At 42.4% G+C, this 15,137-nt stretch overlaps 1 protein-coding gene across 1 annotated transcript in view; it reads left to right on the forward strand.

Annotated features, from left to right (window-relative positions):
• Positions 1 to 15,137, forward strand: part of Ubxn2a (UBX domain protein 2A) — a 30,825-nt gene continuing 15,688 nt past the window's right edge. The window contains exons 1-2 of the mRNA XM_052745965.1: positions 1 to 205; positions 11,993 to 12,046. Coding sequence (XP_052601925.1) covers positions 12,006 to 12,046 — 41 coding nt within the window. The 5' untranslated portion in view covers positions 1 to 205; positions 11,993 to 12,005. The remainder of the gene's footprint in view (positions 206 to 11,992; positions 12,047 to 15,137) is intronic.

A 15,137-nucleotide genomic window follows, 5' to 3' on the forward strand; every position in this document is an offset into this window, starting at 1 on the left:
CCCGCCACCCGGGCGCGCGCTCCCGGGGCGCGTCCGGCGGACGGGAGGGAGGCGGACCGTATCTCCGCGCTGGTCCCTAAAGAGGGTGTCTCCGGGCGCCCCTGGCCTGAGCGGCTCCCGCCGGGCGGCGGCGGCGGCGGCGGCGGCGGCGACGCTTGCGGACCCTCAGGGACCGAGGACGAGGCCGCGGGACCGCGCCCCCGAGGTGAGTCTCCCGGCTCCGCGCCGCGTTCGGGCGGGTGACCGGGGTCGGGCGGGCGTTTCCCCGGAGGTGCTCCGGGCTGTCGCCTGCCACCGTGGCAGCGTCTGGGCCGCAGTGAGTCGGCATCCGGGGCTGCGGGACCGCGCGACTGCGGCCGGGGCATGACGCTGGCGGTCAGAGGCCCCAGCCCGGGAGTGCGGACCCGCGGCTCCCCCGCGGGGCTTGGGGCTCGTACATCGTGCTTCTCTCTCTCTCTCTCTCTCTCTCTGAAGACGCCCAGAAACTTCGAGTTAGGTGCTGGCCAGAGAGATGGCTCCATTTCCAAAGGCGATCGCTGCCCAGAGCGCACTCCAGAAATACAGAAGGTCTCACTCGCTGGACATTTCGTAATTGACTTCGCCAGCCTTCCTTTAGCTCACTTTGATGTTTTGGAAATCTGATGTTTGCTGTTTTCCTAATTGAGTTTTATCTTTTTAATGCTCTTGCGTCCCCGTCCCCCCACCACCTCCTTTTTCACTCGTAGTAATAAAAGTTTATTATCAGCAAAGATGCGCGTTAGAGTGGCCTCCAGTGTTGGTTCGTTTGTATTTAATATATGAAAAAATAGGGAACTGATGATCTGTATTGAGGAGGTATTTGTTGCTGTTGTTATTGTTGTTAAAACAGGGTCTCCTTAGCTAGGCCTGCTGTGGTGGTGCACGCCTTTTATCTCAGCACTGGGGAGGTAGAGGCGGGTGGATCTCGTGAGTTCCAGGACAGCAAGGCCTACACAGAAGAACCCTGTCTCACAAAACCAAAAAGAAAAACAAAACAAGAACAACAACAAAATATAGAGCCTCATTTATCCCAGGCTGGACTTGAACTTGGAATTCCTCAGACTCCAATGTGCCTGGATTATAGACATGCAGCACCATGTTTTTAATTTTTGTGACAAGGTCTCACTAGTCTTGGCTGCCTGGAACTCAATACGTGGACCAGGCTGGCCTCAAACTCAGATATCTGCCTACTTCTGCCTTCCAAGTGCTGGTATTAAAGGTAAGTATGCCTTAGCTGTCCCCCCCCATCCCCCAGGGACAGATTATATGTAGCCTTGGCTGGTCTCGAACTTCCTAAGTATTCCATTGTGGCCTCAAACGCTGGCATTTTCCTGCTCCGGCTTCCTAAGTGCTGGTATTACTGGTGTGATTCCTCTCCTGAGTTGTGTTGTTAATTCAGGGAATACTGGTGTGATAACACCGATGTTAGGGGTAGGTACTTGTGAAATGCAAAAGTCAGAATTGTGTTCAGGTAGGATGGAGTGCTAGGAAGAAGAATACTGTAGATAGCAGTTATTACTTGAGTACTTACTCTTAAGAAAAAAAATGGTATTTGCTTCATGTGCACAAGTGTTTTGTCTACATGCATGTCTGTGCACCATTTCTGTGCCTGGTACCTGAGGAAGCCAGAAGAGGGTGTGAGATCCCTGTAGAACCAGAGTCACAGATGGTTGTGAGCCACCATGTGGTGCTAGGAATTGAACCCAGGTACTCTGGAGGAGCAGCCATTGCTCTCACTCAATGAGCTCTCTCTCCAGCCTTCTTGAGTATTACCCTTTGTTCCCCACTTTTTAGGGATCAAACCCAGATGGAAAACTCATCCTGCCAACTGAACTGGCCAAGTCCGTGATCTGCCAGATCCACAGGGGAACACATTTAGGCCAAAGAAAATAAAAAGAACACTCAAAATTCAAAAATTTCAATATAAATCAATTGGTCCAGGACTGTGTGACTCAGTGCCTCCCTTGCCAGGCTACTAGCCCACAGGAAAAAAAAAAAAAAGAGCCCTCTCAAAACAAGTAGAAAAGAGAAACTTCCCTTGGAGTCCACTGGAGGTGGATTTCACTGAGGTAAAACCTAGCAAGTATGGGTATAAATACCTTCTAGTTTTTATAGACACTTTTTGGTGGAAACTTTCTCAACTAGGAAAGAGATGGCATCTGCAGTAGTCAAGATCATTGATGAACTCATCCCAAGGTGTATAGACTTCCTTTTGTAATAGTGTCAGACAGTGGACCAGCTTTTATCTCTAAGGTAACACAAGACTTAGTTAAAATATTGGGGACTAATCAGAAATTACATTGTACATAACACCCCCAGAATTCTGGACAGATAGAAAGGATAAATTGGACCGTAAAAGAGACCTTAACTAACTTAACTCTAGAAACTGGTGATGACTGGACAGCCCTCCTACTCTTTGCCCTGTTCCAGATATGGAACACTCCCTACTCTTCTGGATTGATGCCCTATGAAACCATGTTTGGCAGGCCTCCACCCCTGGTCCCCAAACTCCCTTCAAAAGTCATGGCTAAGATGTCTGAATACGAGTTTCTTAAGTCCATCCAGGCAGTCCAAGACTGCATTTTTCCACTCCTGAGAGATGTTTACGAGCTGCCACCTGCCAAGACACATAACCATAAACCAGGTGACTTTGTTTGGGTCTGGAGACATCACCAAGAAGCCCTTGGACCATGCTGAAAGGGACTACACACAGTGATCCTGACTACCCTGACAGCTGTGAAAATTGACGGGATCAGGACAGGGATTCATCACTTATCTCAAACCTGTTCCTGATGGAAGAATGGATGACTTGTACACTTGATGGAGAGATTTACAAACCCTGAGGACCCATTAAAGATAAAACTGAGGGCTCTCTGGCCCTCTTGACTTTTCTGATTTACTTTAGCCTAATTTCTAAGGTCACTGGGGGCCCTCCGATCTCTGTTGTCGCCTACATTTGGAGACTTTCAGACTTCTGGACAGGTTGCCTCATATCTGAACAAGTCCAAGAAGATTTAAAAGATTTCCCAGTTTTTAGGACTGATTTATGTTACTTAATGCCAGACCTGACCATCACTCATAAGCCTGTAAAGGTTGCCCATATGGGGAGCCTCCAACTTAGCTTAGAATCTGATAGAGCATGTGAATATTGAGTTAGCTAAACATCCTTCAAAAACATTCCAGGAAAAATACTACTATGCTTGCCCAGTTCCCAGCACCCCTGCCTATAGTAACCAGAGAGAATTCTGGTGTCCAAATTGGGGATATGAGACTTGGGCCTCAGCTACCCCTTCATAACGATATCAGCATCTGTTAATAGTTACTGTACAGAACCCACATTTTGTAATCCTATCACAATCAAAGTCAAATGGGTCTCTCTAGACCCTCCAGCTTATACTGCATGGGACCCAGGAACATCATGGGGATTCATTTTATAAGCATATGGGAACAGTATTCACCATATAGTGTTCACGGGTCAAGACTCCCGTCTTACCCATAGGGCCCCTACATGATATCCTAGTGCCCCCTCCGGCCCCCACTCTGTCCCTCAGGTTTCCACTCAAGTCCCCACAACTTGGTCTCACACGACATCTGTTCCACTTGCTCAGTGAAGTTCAGAACTTCACTTCCTCAAACATGGTTGCAATAGCCAGGGAAATAATAGAAAATCAGATTAATCTATCTGCATCCACAGACCCACTTTATGAAATGGTTCTGACCACATATTTTCTTCTCAATTCTACTGATGTTAATCTCACTGCTGATTCCTGGCCATGCCTAAAGCCTAAGCCTCCTTTTTACATAGGAATAGGAATCTGGATTGAGCACCCATCCACAACCCTTAAAAAAGTATCTTTAACCAATAAACAGCCTGTCCCTGGGAAGCCCCTCTCACTTTAGGAGATGGCTTGGGGGCTGCTACCTGTTTTTGCTCTTATAAGACTGCCTACTCTTCCATATGCAAGAGTTCAGATGTATATAGTCCAGGAGACTTACAAAGAGACCGCCAAAACTACTCTCAGCTTAGATAACTTACAGTTGGTTGCACCCCGAGGATCCTGGTTCGCCTGTGCCATGGGGACTATATGCTTGTATATCGACCAACATGTTCACCATAGGAAACCAGCCTGAACTTTGTGTTTTGGTACGAATAGTCCCACAAATATATTACTATGATGGCCTGGCTGTCAGGGGACATCTGGGCACCTTCCTGGAGCTTAGACACAAGAGGGAAGCTCCTATTCTTGTCCCTTTGCTGGTAGGACAAGGCATAGCTGATTCAGCTGCCCTTGGCGCAGCCGCGTTAATCACAAGTCAGCAGGAGGAGGCTAGGTGCTGCCCTAGGTGAATCGTGTTGTTTTTATGCTAACCACTCGGATGTTATAAGAGATTCTTTAAAAGAGTTTAAGATAAGTCTCCTTAAGAGACAAAATGAAAGACAACAATCTTATTCCTGGTTTCATAAACTCTTTAACTGGTCCCCTTGACTAACCACTCTATTGACCTCCATTACTGGACTCTGATTATTCTTCTATTACTATTAACAATGGTGCCTGTGTGGTTAACATGTTTATTAAGTTTATAAAGAGCCGTATTTCCTTGGTAAAGCTCTTGATTCTCTGCTCACAATATGCACCTTTAGCTACCCAGGCTCTTGAGGACCTATATACAACTGTTAAAGACTCAGACTCAGGCTTGTATATAGATCCAGATGAATCAAGGGTTTGATTCTGGTACAAACTCAAAGGGAGAATGAAGAGCCTAGGAATATAAAAAAAGTATGCCTATTCATATTAGCATATATATTCATATAATATATAATATATATATATATTAGTGGTATTGGAGCTGACAGCTGCTTTAAACAAGTTAACCTTTAGCAATTACTTCTACATGACTCTTTGCCTTACATTCTTTCCAGTTATAGGAAAAGCAGTTGGTTAAGAATTAAGACAGACCCACAGTTGTGTCAAGATAGCTACAGACTTTTGTAAACATCTTGAACTAACACCCTGTAATCAAAAGTTGTAAACCCCAATGGGCAGTGGTGGCGCACACCTTTAATCCCAGCACTCGGGAGGCAGAGGCAGGTGGATCTCTGTGAGTTTGAGGCCAGCCTGGACTACAGAGTGAGTTCCAGGAAAGGCGAAAAGCTACAGAGAAAACCTGTCTTAAAAAAACAAAAAACAAAAAAAAAAATTGTAAGTCCCAGAATGTACTGCTACTCAAAGCCTAACCTCAAGACTTTGTCTTCCCACCCTGCATATGTTTTTTTGCTATAAAAAGTTTCGGGCCTCTTCTCATGGTCACAGTATCAGATTCCAACCTTTCTGTGGCCCTAACTAGTTAGAAGCTCTGGTACCCCGCATTGATGAAAAAAGTTTGCTTCTGGGTATCTGACTTTGGTGGTCTAACCCCCATTGTTCACACTACCCCAGGACCCAACGAAACCATGTCACCTTTTTATGTAATAAAAAACTAGTATAGAGAAAGAATGGTAAGTTAATTCAAGCAATGAATTTCTTTGCTAATGCTTGTATTCAAGGAGACACAGTAGAGAAACCATTGGAATGACTGATGGTATCATTAAAGGGAAGGTTGTTATTGTGCATAAGAGAGAGAAAGAGAAACAGATTGGGCATGGCCAGGGCTATCTACAAGAGAAGGGAGAATAGTGCATACCTACAGCAAGAGGAATAGCCAGGCAGGGGGAAGTCCTTGCCATTATAAAGAGAACAAAGGGGTACCTGGGAGGAGTGAAGCCTGGGGAGGTTAGCATGAATTCTGAAAGGGACTGAGGGAGCCTGGAGGTCTGCATGGGCTTTGAGCCACAGGTATGTGTCAATGAAGTCATATGTCCCTTCTGCCAGAAGTAAGGGAAATAACTCCTTTTGATAGATGGGAACCAGTTTCACAAGTTTCCTGAGAAATGCTGGCTTTTATCTATCCTCCTATAGTCCTGGTTGAACTGGGCCTAGACTCAATTTTGGACCCAGTCAGTGGGACTGCCCTTTTGTGTGGGCAAATGGGATACCCTTGGACCTGATACCTATGTTACTATCTTTCTGTTTTTATTGCATGTCACTGACAGAAATAATAAAGTTTATCTAGTGGTATTGATGATCATAACAAAGACCTCTAAGGGTACAATTAAAGGAACATACTTTTATTACAACCTATTAAGTGCAGCTATGGTAAAAATGGAAAGAACTATATTAGTTTTCCTGTAATATTGCTCAAAGGATTTGGACCTTATTCTGATAATAGTTGGAATGGTTGAGGAGTTTTCTGCAGGGAAGTCCAAATTAGGCGGAAGTTTCCAGCCAGCAGCTCCCAAATAAACACACTGAGGCTTATATTAATTATAAATGCTTGGCCAATAGCTTAAGCTGGTTCCTAACTAGCTTTTACAACCTAAATCAACCCATATTTCTTATCTAAGTTCTACCACATGACTCATTGCTTATTACCTCATTTTGTACGCATCCTGCTTCCTCTGCATCTGGCTGGTGACTCCTTTGACTCCACCCTCCTTCCCATTATTCTCAGTTTGGCTCTCCTGCCTAACTTTATCCTGTTCAGCTACTGGCCAGTCAGCTTTTTTTTTTTTTTTTGAGACAAGGTTTCTCTGTATAGTTTTGGTGCCTGTCCTGGATCTCACTCTGTAGACCAGACTGGCCAGTCACCTTCTTTATTAAACCAATCACAGTGACAAATCTTCACAGTGTTCAAAAGGATTATTCCACAGCATTTCTCCCTTTTTATCTAATTAAAAAGGCAGATTTTAGCTTTAGCATAGTAAACAAAAACATACAATAAAACCAGTTGTCAAGTAAGAATTACAGTTACAATATATGGTCTATTTGTATTTGGCAAAATTAGGGAAAATATTCTATTGTCCTTTGTCACTCCAAAGTTTTGTACCTAATTTACCTTCTATCATAACTAAGGAAAACTATAACTATCTAGTCTCCAACTTCATCAAAGACCCCAGAAGGGTGAAATGTTACCTAATGACAGGGACATCTGGCTGCCTGGACAATCACCTTCGGTTCTTCTGTAACATTGGGGCATCCAGTTTTGGCCCACAGGCCTAGTGTATCTGACAGTCTTTCCTGAGAAGCAGGGAATTCTAAAGGACTGTCCTACCTTGTCTTGACAAAGTTTGGCAGTCACCTTTCTTGCATCCTACTGGTCCAGTTTGGACAGTAACTGTCAGCAATTGAGGCAAGGGCAGTGTCTTTGCCCAAATGGCTAGCTTTTGCCATAAGGAAGGCAAACTCCATATGGAATTTCTCTGATGCCCATTATATTCTCTGAAGTAAATTGGTACTTCTAGGAGCAGAGGGGTCTTGCTATCATGAAAAGCCTTAGGTCATTAAACATTTTAAACATATTAAACGCCATATTATGTAGGCCTTTGAAGTGTTTGAAGACCATCTCTCTAAATAGATCTGTGTATGACCTTGAAAACATACCTAACATGACTATAAGTTTGACTATTATAGATGACTATTAATCTGTATTTCTTAATTACATATTACATTTTTTAATGAGCTGCATAAACACAATACCCTAAACAAGAGTAGAAATATACATACAGTATAATAAAATTAACTTTAAATTTGTATCAATATACCAAAGTCCATACAAATGTGAAATATTTAATATTAGTAGTTGGGTTTTTTGTTTGTTTGTTTGTTTGTTTTTTGGTTTAAAAGTGATTCAATAATCTACCCTTTTATCCTATCATTTCTGTATATAATCCCCTTTTTCTTTTCAGAATGAGATCCCTGAGATCTAATCTCCTTTGTTTAGTTTTTTTTTTTTACTCTTATGAATAACACCTTGTAACCAACCCCCCCTTAAATGATAACAAACATTTATAACCAATATTTTGGGAATGTAGTTGTCATTCTCTAGACTACTTCTTGTTGTTTGGGGGTATTGGCAATCTTTGGACCCTGAGAAAATTTAGGATAATCGTTAAGTCTTGGCTATAGTATTCTGTGAGGCTGGATCATCTCAGTCAGCAGTCTTGAAGCTATTCTGTATGCTGGACCACCTGGGCCATCCATTTTTATTGGTGTCTGGTCCCTTGTTCTGAAAATACATAAACTTTTTAAAGATAAACATACATATCAGTATTAATACAAGTATAGACTGTGCATTGCACACAAGTCAGCCAAGATGATTTTTTATTTTATGTTTCATCAGGTGAAATATATGTTATGTGTTTTATATGTTTTGTAGGTTTATGTATTTATGTCTGTAGCCAGGATTTCAGGGGGTCTTCCCTGATCAAACCTGATTCTCTTTAACCTTGAACAAATCCACAGCTTCACATTATCTGTGGAAATGAAAGCATAACCTCTTTCCCAAAGTAACATATCTTTTGACTTAAATTTTGAAGTCAAGATATTTTTAAAATATATAGGTTGGTTTAATCTAGTACCTTTTATAATCCAGTATCTTTTATGAGTCAAAAAATTTAAAGACAACACAATAACATAGGATCCAGACTCTATGTGTGTTTTCCATCTTCACGTGACTTATTTCTTTTATATTACTTTACTCCCCTTTTAAGGACTTTACTATTATTTTAAAACTATATAGTTTCTTTTTTTTTAATGACTGTCTTTACCTTCTCCTTTCTCTCCCAAGCCTATGTATATTTTTAAGACACTGTAACCCATTTAGAGGTTTTTTCTGTCTAAATCTCTATTGCATATCTGTGATCTTTTTCTGACCATATGAGTCTTTAAACTGTTAAGCTGCGTGGCTAGGACCAGAGCCTCCACTTTGGCGGCTGGCTCTGCCCTGCTTGGTTCCCTGAGAGCCTAGCTTCATGGCAGAGATACTGACAAGAGCGAACCACGTTTACTGCTCCAACTCTGGGTCGTTTTGGGTCCATGTTGCCACCAAGTAGTATGCCACCCACTGCTCATGAACCCCATTTAAGTGTTTGGTAGCAGGCTTCTTAATAGAACTGTGCCTGGGACTGGAGAGATGGCTCAGAGGGTAAGAGCATTGGCTGTTCCTCCAGAGGTCCTGAGTTCAATTCCCAGCAACCACAGGGTAGCTCCCAACCATCTGTAATGAGATCTGGTCCCTCTTCTGTTGTTCAGGCAGAACACTGTATACATAATAAGTAAATCTTAAAAAAAGAAAAAGACAATGTGTTTGTCTAAGACATGTATAAACAAGATCTATGTGCCTTCAAAAAAATAATAAAAATTAAAAAAATTTTTTTTTAAAAACTGTGCCTGTCTTTGCCACTAGCACTGAGTCAGGAAACCGTCTCTTAAAGGAGCTCTGCTTCTGCTTGCCACTAGCAAACAGAGCCTAGTGGGGAAAAGGTGGTTACCAAGAAGCTGAGTTTGACTCTGTGTGTTTAGAATCCTTTTTTAAGCTTTGTCAGGTCTTATGTGGAAATTCCAGACCCATGTTGGAACACCATTTGTAGGGGGAGGTTTCCTGTGATAGCAGCCACTCCCAAAGAAACACACTGAGGCTTATATTAAGTATAAATGCACAGCCAATGGCTTAGACTTGTTGCTTACTAGCTTTTACAACCTAAATGAACCCATATTTCTTATCTAAGTTCTACCACGTGGCTCATTGCTTGTTACCTCATTTTGTACATGTCCTGCTTCCTCTGAGTCTGGCTGGTAACTCCTCAGACTCTGCCCTTCTTCCAATAGCAGTGTAGAATCTGGTTTGAATGAAGACAGGGATGGGGATGAGGGTCTTTGGAACTAACATTCTAAGCTATCCAGGACAATGTAGTGAGACTTTGTCTCAGAAAAACAAACAAACGAATGAAAAACCTTTGGAAGCTACAGAATGGCTGAGTCAATAAAGTACATTCTTTGGGCCTGAGTTTGGATCACCAGCATCCACATGAAAGTTAGTGGTGAATGCATGTAATCTCAACACTGGGGATGCAGAGACGAGTGGATCTCTGGAGTTCACTGGCCTGCCGGTCTAGCAGAATCAGTGATCCCCAGGTTCCAGGGAGGCACTCTCCCTGAAAAAATAAGAGGGTTGATGTCTGAGGAGGAAACACCTGAAATTGCCCTCTGGCCTCCACATGCATGCACACATACCTGCACATACACACAAATGTGGTGGGAAAGCATCCAGGAAGACACCTGACGTTGCCCTCTAGCCTCACATGCCACCGTCATGCATGTATACTACATGAACACTTACACACATGTACACACCTAAAAAAGCCCCTTTAAAATATTAATTTTAGCAGTTGAAGAAAGGTGTTTATTGAGGGATGAGGAAACACATATAGCAGACAGAGAAAAAGACCCAAAAAAAAAAAAAAAAGAATCCCCATTTAAAATATTATTATTGGTGTCTTTGTGGGATCTTTTTTCTCTATTTCTTTTCTTTCTTTCTACTTCTTTCTTTCTTTTTCTTTTAATGTGAATGAGTGTTTTGTTCACAAGTCTGTCTATACACTACTATACAATATGTGTGTGCCAGGTGCCCTCAGAAGTCAGAGAGGATGTTGTCTTAGTTAGGATTTCTGTTGCTGCGTGCGACAAAACACCATGACCAAATAGCAAGTTGAGAAGGAAAGGGTTTATTAGGCTTACACTTCAACATTGCTATTATTCACTGAAGTAAGTCAGGACAGGAACTCAAGCAGGGCAGGATCCCGGAGGCAGGAGCTGATCCAGAAGCCATGGCAGAGTGCTCACTGGCTTGCTTCCCATGGCTTGCTCTGCCCATCTTCTTATAGAACCCAGGACCAGCAGTCCAGGGATGGCACCACCGACCATGGGCTGGGCCTCCCTGCATTGATCACTAAATGAGGAAATGCCTTACAGCTGGATCTCAAGAACACATTTCGGCTGGGCAGTGGTGGCACACACCTTTAATCCCAGCACTTGGGAGGCAGAGGCAGGCAGATCTCTGTGAGTTCAAGGCCAGCCTGGGCTACAGAGTGAGTTCCAGGAAAGGTGCAAAGCTACACAGAGAAACCTTGTCTCGGAAAAAAAAAAAAAGAACACATTCTCTCAGCTGAGGATCCTTCTTCTGATGATGCAAGTTGACACACAAAACCACCCACTACAGGTATAAATCACAACAAGTGGTTGTGAGCTGCCCTGTGGGTTCTGGGAATCTAACCCCAGCCCTCTGCAAGAACAATAAATTCTCTTAACTACTGAGTCATTTCTCCAGCTCCTGGTCTTTTTATTTTGTTTTGTTTTGAGACTAGGTCTCACTACATGGCCCCAGCTGGCCTAGAGCTCACAGAATTTGGCCTGCCTCTGCCTCCCCAGTGGTGAGGTTAAACTTTCTTTCATTCCTCCCCTACTCAGAGCCCAAGCTCGTCTTTAGCAACAGAGTTGAAGATGACCTTGAACTCATCCTTCCTCTGCTTCCCAGGTGCTGGGATTACAGGCATGTGGCACCACACTGCTGTGTTTCTGTGTTTTGTTTTAGATGAAAATGACCATATTGAATTCTTTTCCAACAGGCCTAACTTCCTTATGACTATTAGGTAAATCCTCGTGAAATATACAAACAGACCCCTAACTTCTACCAACTCAAAGGCTAAAAATGCCATCATATAGCATCTAAGGCCTGTAACAAGAAGTTTCCCCCACTTTTCTATAATCTACATATCTGATGATGAAAAGTGCCCTGATTTATGGTTCTTAGTCTGTGACTAAAAAGACAGCATGAACCTGTTACCACATTGGAATGTGGTGTTTGAGGTAACCTAAATCTGTTCTTGGGTAATGGTCATTCATATTTGGTTCCAGAATAAACTATTTCTTACTCTCAAAAAAAAAAAAAATGACCATATTGAATGTGGTCAGTTGTTCAAACCCTTTTAGAACTACTTTAAGGTTACACGGTAACTTACTTGTTAAAGAATACTGATACATAGGAGTAAGGTTTTGATACTATTGAAAACTTTAACTTTTGTTTCTTTTTACTTTTGCAGTAGCAGGAAGAGAATGAAAGAAGTAGATAGTCTTGACAGTATAAAAGAAGACTGGTAAGTTAACGAGTTTAATGCCTTTGTTATTTTCTTTGTTTTTGTTTTGTTTGCATACCACTGGCAGAAATAGTAAAGCAGCTTTTAATTATGTATGATCACTTACGCAAATTGGTAATAGTAATATATTTGAGGGTGGTTTGTTGTAGTTTTTACCCATAGCCTCATTGAGCAGGTTGTTGTAAAAGTTCGGTCCAGCCGGGCGGTGGTGGCGCACGCCTTTAATCCCAGCACTCGGGAGGCAGAGCCAGGCGGATCTCTGTGAGTTCAAGGCCAGCCTGGGCTACCAAGTGAGTTCCAGGAAAGGCGCAAAGCTACACAGAGAAACCCTGTCTCGAAAAACCAAAAAAAAAAAAAAAAAAAGAGTTCGTTCCTTTAACTGTATCCTGGAGCTCTTCCTTCTTCTGATCATGATTACTTTTTCTCTTTAATGGCCTTTCTTTCTTTGTAGGGATTGAGTCTAGGGCCTCACATAGGCAAAGCAAGCACTCTGCCACTCAGCTACATCTCCAGCTTTTGTGTGACAGGGCATCACTAAATTGCCCAGGTTGGCCTTAAACTCACTCTGTAGCCCACACATTCATTGAATTTACAAAGCTCCCCCAGTCTGCTAAGTAGCTGGAGATACAGGCCTATACCACCAGGCCAGGCTATGATTGCATTATAAAAAACTGCTATCTCCATAAAATTCATCACTCTCTTGAGTGGCTACATTCCATATGTGTTTGGAAGGAGTCAATCTCCCCCACCCCCCACAATTATATGTGGGTTCTGGAGATTGAATTTAGTCTGGGGATTGAACATAGTAAATACTTTTTTTTTTTTTTTTTTTTTTTTTTTGGTTTTTTTTCGAGACAGGGTTTCTCTGTGTAGCTTTGCGCCTTTCCTGGAACTCGCTTTGGAGACCAGGCTGGCCTCGAACTCACAGAGATCCGCCTGGCTCTGCCTCCCGAGTGCTGGGATTAAAGGCGTGCGCCACCACCGCCCGGCAGTAAATACTTTTACTGCCTAAGTCAATTTACTGAACCCTAAATATAATTTTTTTTTCTTGTTTTTGGTTTTGGTCTTGATTTTTTTTGAGACAGTGTTTCTCTCTGTAGCCTTGGCTGTCCTGAAACTCACTCTGTAGACCAGGCTGGCCTTGAACTCACCCAAATCTGCCTGCCTCTGCTTCTCCAGTGCTGGGATTAAAGGCTTGGGCCACTATTCCTGACCTACATATAGTTCTCTAGCCTTGTCTTCAGATAGTTCTTCTTTGGCCTCATCTCATCTACTTACAGTGCTATTCATTGAGTTGTCGTTTTGATTTATTGAGTTTTTCATAAAACTATTTTTTGTTGGTTTTTTTGAGGCAAGATTTTTCTGTACAGCCCTGGCTGTCCTGGAACTCATAGAGATCCTCTGGACTAACAACGTGTGCCAACGTGCCACTCCCAGCCACATTGTCTTTTTCATTTTATCTTCAGGACCATTTGTGGTGGCATCCACATCTTTACTTCTTTTTTTGTGACAGTCTCACAATAGCCCTGGTTATCCTTTAATACACTCTGTACCCAAAGATTCAACCTGAACTTCTCATCCTCCTGTCTTTACCACCAAAGTACTGGGATTATAGGCATGCACCACCATGCCAGGTTTATGTAGTGCTGAGGATTGAACCCAGGGCTTTGTGAATGCCATATGCAAGTACTCTGCCAGCTGAGCTAGATCCCAAGCCCAGTATCTGCTTCTTAGAGATAAGAAAACCAAATCATAGAAATTTAAGTTTCTTATTGAAACTTAGTTTTCCTTCCTGCAATTAAGTAAAGGTATCTAAACATGAACCATAAGGGCCTGGGCTTTTGGTTTGGTTTTGTTTTTCGAGACAGTGTTTCTCTGTGTAGTGTTGGTGCCTCTCCAATTTTTCCCAGAGTTCCTGTCTCTGCCTGGAATTCCCGCCTATCCTTTCCTGACTATCTCTTGGCTATTTATTAAACCAATTAGAAGGTGTCTTAGGCAGGTGAGGTAAAACAGCGACACACCTTCACACAATGTGATCAGATATCCTGAAACATTTCTGTGTGAAAGAACCTTGTCATTGTTTGGGGACGATATAATTAATACTGATAATATGGATGTTTTAACTGTGTGTGTAGCAGAAAGAATTATCTTGGAAAGTAAAAAGGATATGCCTAACTTAAAGCATTACCATGGTATGAGCCATCTCTTCCACCCACATTCCTGGCATTTATTTGGTTGTTGAGATAGTGTCTCACTACATAGCTCCGGTTAGCCTGGAACGCCTCTGTAAACCTTTGTAACTCACAGAAATCTGCTTGTCTCTTCTTTGAGTTCTAGGATTCATCACTATACCCTGTACACCTAGGTGATGGGGTCAAACTCAGGTCCTTTTGAGTGAGCCAAATCCAACTGAGCTATATCCTCAACCTTGAGTACCAACATTTTAATAACAATATAATGGTGGCTAGTTTGAGAGATTGTCTGACATGGTGTTCAGAGCATAAGCTTTGGCCGGGCGGTGGTGGTGCAGCACTCAGGAGGCAGAGGCAGGTGGATCTCTGTGAGTTCGAGGCCAGCCTGGTCTACAGAGCGAGATCCAGGGAACGCACAAAGCTACAGAGAGAAACCCTGTCTCAAAAAACTAAAAAAAAAGCATAAACTTTGATTTTAATAACAATATAATGATGGTTATTTTGAAAGATTGTCTGACATGGTGTTAAGAGCATAAGCTTTGCTTAAACAAGCTTTACTTAGCCATTATCTTCATCTATTAAGGTAAAAATAATACTTTCTAGGATCACTGTGAAGACTGAATGAGTTGGCACATGTAAAGTGCTTAGAATGGTTCTTTATAGAGTAGCATGGTTAGAAGCATAGACTTGAGAGGTAGATTAGCAGCAGGATCAGTAAGTGTATCTACCTTATAGTTCCTGTTAGTGAGTTACAAAATAGTGATATCTCATTGTTTCTCATAAATTTTGTGCCTAACTTCCAAAAGCTCAGAATCCATTCCTGACAAGTAAAATCTTATGTAACATTTTTATATGATGAAATATAAATCCTAAATCAACAGCAACAGAAAGCCAGGCAG

Source organism: Peromyscus californicus, unplaced genomic scaffold (assembly GCF_007827085.1).
Source record: "Peromyscus californicus insignis strain IS unplaced genomic scaffold, ASM782708v3 Scaffold_1__1_contigs__length_55948999, whole genome shotgun sequence".
Lineage (NCBI taxonomy): Eukaryota > Metazoa > Chordata > Mammalia > Rodentia > Cricetidae > Peromyscus > Peromyscus californicus.